General features: G+C 37.0%; 1 protein-coding gene across 2 annotated transcripts in view; it reads left to right on the top strand.

The window, feature by feature from the left end:
* The window catches only part of LRRIQ1 (leucine rich repeats and IQ motif containing 1), a 191,920-nt gene that overhangs the window by 116,975 nt on the left and 62,232 nt on the right, over positions 1-12,713 (top strand). The window contains exons 20-22 of one of the 2 annotated variants that reach the window (XM_075856802.1): positions 3,236-3,331; positions 3,418-3,506; positions 4,050-4,348. In XM_075856802.1, coding sequence (XP_075712917.1) covers positions 3,236-3,331; positions 3,418-3,506; positions 4,050-4,060 — 196 coding nt within the window. In that variant the 3' untranslated portion in view covers positions 4,061-4,348. Of the gene's footprint in view, positions 1-3,235; positions 3,332-3,417; positions 3,507-4,049; positions 4,349-8,936; positions 9,039-12,713 lie in introns of those variants that run through there. The other variant, XM_075856801.1, reaches the window with a different exon arrangement.

Below are 12,713 nucleotides of genomic sequence, written 5' to 3' on the forward strand. Positions count from 1 at the left end.
CCTTACACCACATACACACAGCCCCCTGTACATAGTGCCACACACAGCCTCCTGTATATATCCCACATCCCCCTATAGCTAGCACCATACACATCCCCCCCGTAGAGAGCATTACACACAGCCCCCTATAGATAGCGCCATACAGCCCCCCCTGTAGAGCGCGCCACACAGCCCTCCCCCTCTTGTAAATAGGCCCACAGAGCCCCCCCTGTAAAGAGCGCCACACACATACCGCTGTGGATAGCGCCACACAGCCCCCCTTGTATATAGTGCTACACAGTCCTCCCCCTTTGTACATAGTTTCACACAGCGCTCCCCCCTTGTATATAGTGTCACACAGCGTTTCCCCCTTTGTATATAGGGCCACACAGCACTCCCCCCCCTTGCATATATACGGCCACTTAGCGCTCCCCCTTGTATATAGGGCCAAATAGCGTTCCTCCCTTTTATTTAGTGCACACTGCGCTCCCCCTTTGTATATAGTGCCACACAGTGCTCCCCTCCCCCCTTGTATATAGGGTCACACAGCACTTCCCCCCCTTGTATATAAGGCTACACAGCGCTTCCCCCCTTGTATATACGGCCACATAGCTCTCCCCCCTTGTATATAGTGCACACATCGATCCCCCTTTGTATATAGTGCACACAGCACTCAACCTTTTTGTATAGGGTCACACAGCGCTCCCCCCTTGTATATAGTGTCACAGAGCACTCCCCCCCCTTTGTATATAGGCCCACACAGCGCAACCCCCCCCTTGTATATAGGCCCACCCAGCACTCCCCCTTGTATATAGTGTAACAGAGCACCCCCCCCCCCCTCCTTGAATATATACACAGTGCTACCCCCACCTAAAAAATATATATATATTTCACTAACCTCGCCCCATGGCGGCTGCTCCAGCTGGACGCATGTGAATCCTCCGGAGTAGATGCATGCGCAGACCCTTGTGATGAGGTACTGCAGGGAGTCTTCCCAGCTCCTTACAGGCCTAACGTGGCCTGCAGCCTATAATATTAATTTGTGTCTGAGTCCTGAGGACTCCGATACAAATGAAAGTGGCTGCCGCTAGCGCCGGGGCGCTAGCGACGCCACCGGGCATGATGATCCGCCACTGGGTGGGTGACTCATACAGTACAGTAACATAGCCTGTGGACATGCTTTTGCTTCAATGAGCACCAACTTTCCCTATGTATTTTCCTAATAAATACTATATGAGCCAGTACAGCATCCTTGCAATTATACCTTTCATGTTATGTTTCTGAACTATAGTGTAATTATTTTTTTTAAATACATGTTTAAAGTTTGTGGATGCATGTTTATGTTGTGTTCTTAGAAGGAACACCAAATTTAGAAATATGTTAGAAGAAAATCGTTAGGATTTTTTTATTATATCGTATTTTGTCTCATATTGTAATCTAAACTGTGAGACATATATAAAGAATTAATGTATGTGCGTCCTAGGAGATCAGCCATCCTCCTCCTTCTCACAATCCTGTCCATGACTTTAATAATAATCTTTATTTATATAGCGCCACCATATTACCCAGCACTTTACAATTTAGAGGGAACATAAACAGACAATATCAGATATTACATAGTGACAAAGCTCATTTACAATTAAGACAGGAGGATTGAGGACCGTGCTAGCAAGAGTTTACAATCTATGAGCTTTAATGCAACTGACTGGATAAAAAGCCTTCCTCCTTTGTCTCTGCAAAAAGAGACCAAGAAAGCTAAGCGCTGCCCCTTGGCTTAAAGGGCTTTTCCAGCTAATATGTTTTTGCTCATTTAAATATAAAGAGAGAGTTACTTATATATAGGTGGCCGCTCCGGTGGTCAAATGCGCCGTTCCACCCTGTTCCCCGTTATCAGCACCAGTCACGTAATTACATTAGCTCCGGCTATTCTTTGGTAGTCAGCGGCTCCAACCACCCGTCTCTGTAGTTATCACTCCCCCAGTGGTTGGTGCATCAGACTATGCCAAATACATCTTCCTGCTTTCGAGTGGCAAGATGTAGGGGTTCGGGCTGTGTAATTGACCCGACCATTGTAATGCCCTCTGATAGAAGAACAGAGTGCCATGATCACGTTACTGACATGAATAACAGTGGAAAGGGGCATAATGGTGCACCTAACCGCCGGAGCAGCCATCTACATATAAGTACACTTTACTTTTAAGTGCACAAAAACATGTTATTAGCTGTAATACCCCCTCGACCATCTTGTCTGGTTTTTTTCAGCAACATGTGGCCAATCCTGCAGACCCTGTGGTTTAGTGTTTCATTTTTATTCAGATTTTAACCAAAAGAAAATAGAAAAACCAATAGAAAATACAATAGATTTTAAATTCAAAGATATGCAGAATTACATGATACAGGATATTTCCCTGACAACTTGACAAACCGGTAAGAAAACCACAAGGATGTGTGCTAGGAGGCCGAGAGAAGCAACAACTTCACCATATTTCTGTTTTTAAAGAGGTTCTCTGACAGCTAAATCCAATAAACAGCTAAAACTAATTTAATAAGTAGAAAGTTACTTTTCCAGAAAGAAATGGAACATTATTCTATTGCCAACAAGTTTATTTGCTTGCTCGTGAATTTGTGAAACGCTTAAAACAAATACAAACTTCAGTGTTGTACATAAGAGTTTGGAGGAATTTTAAGACTACATTACACAAAATAAGATAATATACATAGTTGAAATATACTTATTTACAAAAATGTATGTATACGATTTAAAAAAGAAAAAATCGAATTTACTTGTGTGCTACTATAGTATATGTAATTGTCTTTGTAATAACCGTCAGCACATGAGTCTAGAATTCATCTTTGTTATATATTGTTATTGTCATTCATGTCTTAACACCATGTACCAGTTGAAAGAATGCGGATGGTAGACTATTCAGTTATATACATGCATCCAGTGCTTGTATGAAGTGGAGGAACTTGTCTTTATATCTAGATATAGATATGGATGTTTTTACTGTGCAGAACAGGATTTGTGCGCTGACGGTAATTTTTGAAATGTTCTTTAAGTAATTGAAATGTAAACATTTCAAAATGTTAACAGACTTTTAGAACCTTTCACGATAAAGCTTTCCACCACTATTTAAAGTAGATTTTATTTTAGATTTTGGAATGCATAAACAGTTAGTTGGACCAGCTTTAGACTACAAAGCCTTAGTACATCTCGTTTTTAACTGATTTGGCCTACTATTTCATCTGATGTCAGGTCGGAGAAACAAAATCTGTCACATGTGCATAGCATGAGATGCAATACTGAGGTTTCCCTCAAATCGGAGAAAGAAGAAAAAATTTCCCAGGAGTGGTATGTAAAATACTTCCTTTTACTATATCTTGATGTTTCTTCATGAGGCTCAACACTTAAATGTATGTATATATCTTTTCCTGTAGGGGGTTTAAAGATGCATCTACTGCACAACTGATGCTGAAAAGAGCCCAGAAAATGAAGTCTAAGCAATCAAAACATAAAAAAATGCTGGGTAAGTAATTGAGAACCGCAGATTTTTATGACCGATTTGTTTTGTAATCATTGTAGCAGCTGACATTATTTAACCCCTTAATGACCGGGTCTGAAAAGGTCTTAATGACCAGCTACATTTTTTAGTTTTTACCTCTCTGCATTTCAGCAGCCATAACTTTTTTATTTTTTATTGACGTGGCCATATGAGGCCTTGTTTGATGCAGGAGAGATTGTATTTTTTTTTTCATCGTTTGGAGGTAGAAAACAATTATTTTTACAGCGTTAATATAAGAAAAAGCGATTCTTGACAGTTTTTCTTGTTTATTTTTTACCCCGTTCACGTTTTATGCTAAATAATCTATTAGATAAATTCTTCAGGTTATTCCGGTCATTTAGATACCTAATATGTGCAGGTTTTTTGTTTTTTATTTAGTGTATGTGCAATAAAATATATTTTATGCAAAATAATTACCTTTTTTTTTGGACTTTTTTTCTTATTTATTTATTTTTTTGTTATTTTTTTAATCTTATTAAGGGACAACTTTATTTATGTACGTTACAGCTCCTGCTTAGAGGATGAGCGCTCATCAGTCTCTTCTACAGCGACACCAAAAGACATCGCTGTAGACTAAGCACATGCACCGCCTGCCGTCAAAAGATGTTGGGCGGTCGCTAACGTGTTAAGCCACTGAATGCAAGTAAATACATATGAGTGATGCTTACAGATTTGTTTGTATGCAAGATTTCATTTAGAACCTCTTCGTACCGGATCTCACTCCATCACTCTAACCCATAGCAAGCAATGTTTTAGGGTCTCATGTCTCTAATCCCTTAAGAACTGGCCTATTTCAGGTATTAAAGGGGTATTCCCATCTCGGACATTTATGGCACAGCCACAGGATATGGCATAAATGCCCAATAAATGCACCTATCTCTAGAATGGGGCCCCCTCACCCCAGTCTTTCCTTCTCCCAGGCGGCTGGGAGTACGGAAACAGCCAAGATTGCTGTGCTAGGCCGTTTCCAAAACACCCATAGAAGTAATTGGGATTTACGGAAGCAGCGTTTTACATTGAGCTTTGCTATTTCGGGAACTCGGAAGCTACGGAAACAACGTAGCTCACTGTGCTTAGCTGAGGTGGGAACCGCATTTATCTGACATTTATGGCATATCCTGTGGATATGCCAAAAATGTCCAAGATAGGAATACTCCTTTCAGGACCAAGCAATTTACATAGCTGTATGATGGCTTTTTTTTTTTTTTTTTTAGGAAGAGATGTATTTTTCAATGGCACCATTTTGGGGTACATATAATTCATTGATTGTTACATTTTTTGGGGGGTAATGGGAAAAAAAACAACAATTTAACCATAGCTGTGTATTATTGTTGCAAAAAAAATTTACGCTGTTTATCGTGCAGTATAAATATCATGTTAACTTTATTCTGTGAATTGTTACAACTACGGTGATATCAAAAACGTATAGCTTTTATGTTTTAGTACTTCTGCACAATAAAAGCATGCTTTAAGGAAAAGCATTCGAGACCTGTAATTTAGAGGGTTTTTTTCTGTCGACGTAGCCATATGTGGGATAGTCTTTTGCGGGTTAAGTTGTAGCTTTTATTGGCACCGTTTTGGGATATATATAATTTACTGATGCATATAATCTACTGACTAATAACCCATAATTTTTGGGGTTTGTTTTTTTACACGTGTGGTATAAATAAAATGTTGACTTCACAGTTACAATTGAGGATTTCATTATCATTTCCTTTTTTGGGTAGACTTTTTTTTAAATAAAATTTTATTCAACATTTTTTTTTTTTTTGTATTCCAAAGCATTATTGCCTCTTAGTGTATCCCTGACAGGCAATCTATCAGGCCATGCCTCTGAGCTCCTTCCCTCTGTCAAACTCCTTCCTTGCCACACACCTGACCGTAAACCCGCTTACAGCTCAGCGGTGGCATGTACAGTTCATCTAAACGCCTTAACTTACAGGGCATTTTGAGGTATATGTACGTCCAAATGCGCCAAGAGGCTAAAACATAGCATGTCCTTCCAAAGAAATGTAAAACTTTTAAAAGCATGACATTGCAGTACTATGTTATTGTACCAGCAGGCAACATAAAACATGCTTTTTTCATTATATTTTATCCCTTTGTGTTTTCATTGATCGAGGGACAGTATTATGAAAACTGCACAAATCGAATCCATAGCTTAACCCACTTGAAAGGATGGGGAATGCCCTCAGCAAAATGTATCAATCTACTGGCGTTTCAATATTTTTAATTTTTTTTACGCATAAAGAAATTTCAAGTATTTTTGTGTGATGTACCTTCTTGAATGTAAAATGTAAGCTGTTTTTCTTTTCCTTTTTTTTTCCGTGCACAGTGCGAAAATGCCATCTCTACGCATTTCTATTATTTTTTTTTACTTATCTAATGTTTTATACTGGATAGGTGTGTATTATGTGTAATAGTGATTGAATGGTGAATAAAGAACTTCATTGGTTTATTATTTTTATTTCTAAGAAAGATATTGACGTAATCCTAAAACTATGCAAGGATGTTGTACCATCATGTACCTAAGAACTTTGGCCTAATTTGTAGCCACCAAGGGTTTACTTTTCCTGGAGGTAAATATCATAAAGTGGAAAATGGGCATAAAATTATGATTATATTCGCTTTTGGTCTGTCAAGATGCATTTAATATTTTTGAAGACAGATGGAATACATCAGAGTTTACAAATTACCTCACTTGAGCTCCATGGTTCCGTCACCTTTTTCAGCCTTAAAGACAATCTGATTTCCCCTTCTACAAATAACTACTAAAGTAACTTTATACAAATTAAAGATCTATGATACTAATAATAGTCACTTCTTGATATTTTCTGTAATGCGGGTCAAAAACATAGCAATGGCTATGGGATGTATAATTGGTGGCCAGTAGATCAAATATAACTTTCATGTCCACCTGTATAATGTTTTAACCTTCTGCTTCTTATATGCCGCCAACATATTCTGCAGCACTGTACAAAGAATGTATATACTAACAAGTCCCTGTTCCCAATGGGGCTCACAACCTAGTTTCCCCCATCACAGACACATACACACATACACTAGGACTTTTGGGGTCTTTTTGTCTCTTATTTTAACTGGTTTACATTTTCTTATTGCCTAATTTATCTGTGTATGTTCATTTTAGAGTTGTATTCCCATCTAATGTTATGAAATATAGCTAGTATAAGCCATAAAATTATGATCAGTTTGAGTCTGACCTCTAGGACCCCGCAGATCCTGAGAACAAGCGGACCGAGGTACCCGGCCACCTCTGTGCAGGGAACTGCAACACAACTCCAACTCCATGGGGCTGTGCTGCAGTTCCCTGCTCAATGAGTGGTCGGGTGCGTTGCTGTGCAGGGAAACTCCTGAGGTTTCATTTCTTGTGACCACTGCAGCGAATCACTCGCTGTACCGGCGGTCACATGGGATAAAACGTCATCCCAGGAGGCCGGCCTGGATGACGTCATCCCATGTGACCGCCTCTACAGCCAATCACAGCGGTCTCCTGGAACGAAACGTCCATTTGGTAAGTTTTTTCGCCCGGAACTCCCTGCGACCACTGGGGCGGATACGCTGTGTACCTTTACGCAGGGTATCCGCTGCGTGTGAACTTACCCTAAAAGGGAGCAACAGTGCTTAGATAGCTCTGTGGCCCCTTTATTCTAAAGATTGTGGGGGTCCCAGCAGTCCGATCCCGACCAATTAGGAAGTGATGGTACATACTAGCAATATGACATTACTTTTTATGTTGGAAAAAACCCTTGTGAGATATTTGTGGGCTTTATCACAAATATTTGGGAAAATGTTGTTGTCCAGACAATGGGAATCATTCATAAAAAAAAATGAATGCAAAGTAAACGTAAGGGAATTGTCAATAGCAACTAGTCTTGAAGCTGGTTTAAGTTTTGAGTTTGCTCCAAGAAGAATGACAGCTGTAATCTTACGGCTTCCTATAGACAACATGACTGTCTTTTTTTGCACTTACCATCGGCAACCAACAGACTACATAGACTTACACGCAGTGCTATTTTTCCCATCAAATATGAAGAAATCTGCGATGGAGTCCTCCAACGCATATGTGAAGCTTAAATAAAATTACATGACAGGTAAAATGTCATAAAGGATGGTATTACAGCTAAAGATCTCTTTAATTGGAAATAATGTTCCTACTGAATTTCTGGGTCTGTCTTTAGTGGTGTCTTGTGGCTTTACAATGTTTGTTTATTTCAATTAAGAAAGAAACTTCCCATTTTATGCCATTTGTATACTTATCATCTTAAAATTGTATTTATACTATTAAAGTTCCTTAAATTGCATTACAAAAATAATCAATGTGTGCTAAACCTGTTCATTAAAATGAATGTTGATGATTTTATGCAGATTAGATTAGTTTCTGAGATTATTACATCTATATCTCTATCTAGTTATACTTTTTTTGTTAACTTATAAATGAATACATAAGTAATCACAACTTTATGTTGCAATGTATAGTGACTACTTTATTTATTACTAGCTGTGTACTTTACTAATAGTGGTACAATACAGTATTAATGCTACATTGCTGAGCAGAAAGATACATAGTTGATAGTAAGATCTACTATTTGTATGGCATCTAGTCTCATGTTCAAATTCCAGTGGTTTTCAAATGGAGTCTTTAAAAAATTAGAGTCTTCCCTAACAAATGAGAAGCATCATAGCACAGACATGCTTTGAAGATGAAACTGTATTAGAAAAATTGATTCAAGGTTTCAGAATCCTCGAAGAATTTTTCATCTACTTGGCGATTCTTGATTAGAGAAGTTTAAGGTCTTTAGTTCACTCTGTCACATTTCTGATGACAAATAGACCTCAGTAAAATGAACCTTTTAGTATATTTCCTTATTTCTTAGATGTAAGGTTCATCATTGGCGCTAAAACAAGGATTTTGTCAAATGTAACTTCTGTATCTGTACATTAATTTTTTTTCAGCTTGTATGTGGTATTTTAATTCATCATCCAGAATTACAAATGAATTTCATTGTTTTTCTTTATTCATTTAGTCACTTTTTTTAGTTGGAAATGAAAAAAAAATAGGAACAATATATTGTGATTTTGCAGTTTAGAATTTGTATTACTAGTCTATAATAGATGTTTTTTTTTTTTGTAATATAGGATTTTTTTTACCTACAGTAAGAATTTAGAGAATATTGGGTTGAAAGTAAACTTTTTTTTGTTCTTTTGTCTGATGAGTGTTTTTTTCTTAAGAGGATATTGTCTTGAAGACACCATATTTTGTCCTGAAATTCCATGAAACCTTGTTGCCTTTTAGACCTAGAAAGAGTAACTTAACCTTTACAAGAGCAAAACAAATCATACCCTGTTAATTTCAACATGTACCTTTTCATCTAGACCCAGCTGTGCGCCTGGCGTTGTTCAAAAATAATGAAAATAAACATGCCCCTGTAGTGCCACCAAAGAAGGCACAGCCAACGAAAATAGAGTACTTTCGAGGTTAGTACCAAAGATGATTTCTGATCTATCTGCCTTTTTGGGTTCATCTTTTATCAACATGAATATATATTTTATGTAACTTTAAATAATTTATTTTAAAATAAAGTCATTATGATATATATATATATATATATATATATATATATACATACACGTGTGTGTCATATATTCCACTTTATGTATGTGATGCATTCTTCATATGGCACGTATCATTGTTCATAAACCAGCTGAATAAATGAAAGTATTTTTCCTATTTATCTTCTGTAATTATCTTACTATTAATCTAGAGTCACAGATCTGCAAGAATGTGAAGGGTAGTAGCACTGTGGGGTTTGTAGTTAGGGAGTACGCTAATGTATGTAAAGAGATCATCCGAATGTTTCTGAGTTTGACCCTGACACTGGCCTCTTCCAGCAAGATGTTCCTCATAAAATTGAGGTTTGCTGGCTAACTATTTGATCTCATTGTCCTTCGTAATGTGCTTGAAAAATGTATGGTTAAATACAGTGCTAAATAACCATGCAAATATCAACGCTAACTGTGGTGAAAAATCCATATCCAATATTTTACATTCCCCCTCATATTAGATAATGATATAAATATACTTAATGTAAGAATTGCAGACTAAGAAGTTGGGCAATGCAGTAAATACAATATATTTTAAAGTGTGCATTTGTTATAATTCCAAGCCATTATTTGATTTATAATTTTGCTGCTTTTTTTTTTTAACATTACATTTTTATTGTATTTTAAAGCATGTCGTTTAAAATATGGATTTTACATAATGTATTGATCTTATATCATTATTTTTTTATGTAACATTATTATAAGTAAGTAGGTGAAATGCTAAAATTAGAAGTCATTAAGTTAGTAAGCTGGGGAGTATTGCATAAAAAAATTACTGCAAAAATATAGTTTTTACAGCAATCTTTTTTTAAATATTTTTATTAGTTGAATAAAAAGTGCTAGGAAATGTGTTTATGGAAAAATACCTAAAAACAAAACACCATGATCCATACAAAATGCATTAAAATAAATTGCTCCAAAAAAAGTGCTTTGTGAGACTGACCTAAAACAGTTTGGGATGCTTGGTTACCTATAGTTAATACATTTTGAAGATCTTATTGAAACATTGGGTGACAATTTAAAAATCCCTCTCGCAGGGACATATTCTGCCAATCTTCCCCTTTAAAGAAAAGAATGACATCAAGAGCTCATTCACACGGCCATATGTACCGCAAGTTCTCACTTGTGTGGAGCCTTAATATGGTACCAATAAGTCTTTGGGGCTCTACCGTACCTGTATATGGCTCTAATTTCATGAATATTGGATTCATAAACCATGCAACAGAAAACGTTATCATGTTCCATCGGACGCCATAACACGAGGATATTTTCCCCTAGAAGCAGCATTTCTTCTAGGGGATAATACCTCCATAGTACAGTTCTGTGGAGAGGCACACAGAGTTCCTACGTCTCCAGGCTCTGTGTCTTTTCTTTGTTTATTGCAGGGTATTGGATGTGCTGGTTGCATTTTTTAATTTGTCATCAGCCCATTTGCTATATAATGAATAATACTGCCAGATCTTCAGAACATGAGCACTGGCAGTGCGGATGGATGATAAATGGTCACACCGGTCTAAAGGACTCCCTAATAAATACATTTTGCTGGGAACCTTTTTCTTTTATACTGTAGTTTACGTTTTATTTTTTGGAATTATTATATTATGTTTTCTCTCTTCAGTAGAGACACCGATTTATTCATGCTTCAGTAATCACTGGTTTCACATCAAATTCTTATAGAAGGCATATGATCGAATAAGCTATAGCAATATTACATTTTGAGACTTTTCCATTTATTTGTGTAACATTTATACAAAATTACTGGGTAGTTTATTTTAATTTGCTAGATTTAATTTGTGTATTGAAAATGTATTCTTAAAAAAAATTGTAACAAAAGATATGAAGTTATGTTTTATAAATGTAGGCAAAATCCCACATGATATTGACATTACATAATCCATAGTGGATAAAACACAATCGTCATATCACTTCTGTATAATTGCATTTGTTGCCTTTTATATTAGCACATTGATTTGGCTATGATAATTTGTGCTGCATATCATTTGTCAGCAATTTCTTATCTCTTTGAACGGTACACACGAAAATCTAATAATGCTATCTCGCTATGTAAATATGACAGGCCAAGAGGTTTTATAAAAAAAATAATAAAAAAAAAAAGATGAGAGATCCTCTAATTGACAACTGAAGCTTAGACCAATATCATTTACTTCTAAGAGCAATGAAGCTCCAAAGAGCCAAAGCAATAACAATTATTAATTAAATACAGATGACGGATGGCAAAAAACCTATGGTAAAAAAAGACATAATTCCATTACTCCTCAATGTCAGGGTTAGGAAAGCAATACAGACATAAAATCCTCACAAAGAGTAGAATCAAAGCAAACTCATACAGTCAGGCCAGAACACCAGGAAATGTGAAATGCTATATAAGTTTCTTTAAATCTTTATAAGTCACCTAAGAAAGGCCCTTGGAAAAACAAGGTATTTTGAAGTTGTTCAAAGCATTACAGATTGTAGAAAATCAATATATTAGCATATACATTATAGATAATAAATATTGTATTAGACATTTGGGCATTTATTTATATATTTTTTTCAAACAGTTTTTATTGGTTATAATGAACAGAACAGAAATAAGAGGAATACAATGTGCATAGTAATAAATCTCCAGAATAAAACATATATCTGTAGATTGTAGACAGAGTACAAAATAATCTTACATTAAGGCAAGAAAAACATTTTAAAATATGCATCACATTATAAAACAAGGAAAAATGGGGAAAAGAAAAAGGATGGGAGGGAGGGAAAGGAAATAATAAGGGAAGTAATGGAAAAGGGGAAAAAATAGTAGGAGAGGGGAGGAAGGGGAGGGGGAAAGGAAGGGTTAATGTCTTGTGTCTACCAAACGTGTGGAATTGCAGTGGATACATCACAGATACAAGCAATCCATCAATACAAGTGAAATTTGAAGTGAAGTCAGAACATAAATAGACATAAGCATATAGCAGATTATGGCCAAGACAGAAATCCCCTGTTAGGCTATGTTCACACGGAGTATTTTGGGGGAGGAATATCTGCCTCAAAGCTCCAAACGGAATTTTGAGGCAGATATTCCTCCCCCAAAATACTCCGTGTGAATAGCAATTATCGCGCCGTTTTTCGCCCGCGGCCATTGAACGCCGCGGGCATAAAACACGCTTTCTCCTGCCTCCCATTGAAGTCAATGGGAGGTCGGACGCGGAAGCGCCCGAAGATAGGGCATGTCGCTTCTTTTTCCCGCGAGGCAGTTTTACTGCTCGCGGGAAAAAGACGCCGACGCCTCCCATTGAAATCAATGGGAGGCGTTCTCGGGCCGTTTCTGCCGAGTTTTGCGACGCGGTTTCCGCGTCAATAAACTCGGCAAAAGACCCCGTGTGAACATAGCCTTAGGAAGAAGGTGATCTGTCAAAATAAACTTGCCAAGGAAAACATATACAAAGAAATGTATCTCTGATTCTATGTTCCCAATGAATCAGTTCCTCTAGTCTAAAAATGTATTGCACTTTGAGCACCCACTGTTCGATTGTAGGAGGGGAACTACTCCAATTTAAA

Source organism: Rhinoderma darwinii, chromosome 3 (genome assembly GCF_050947455.1).
Source record: "Rhinoderma darwinii isolate aRhiDar2 chromosome 3, aRhiDar2.hap1, whole genome shotgun sequence".
In the NCBI taxonomy this organism is placed as follows: Eukaryota; Metazoa; Chordata; class Amphibia; order Anura; family Rhinodermatidae; genus Rhinoderma; species Rhinoderma darwinii.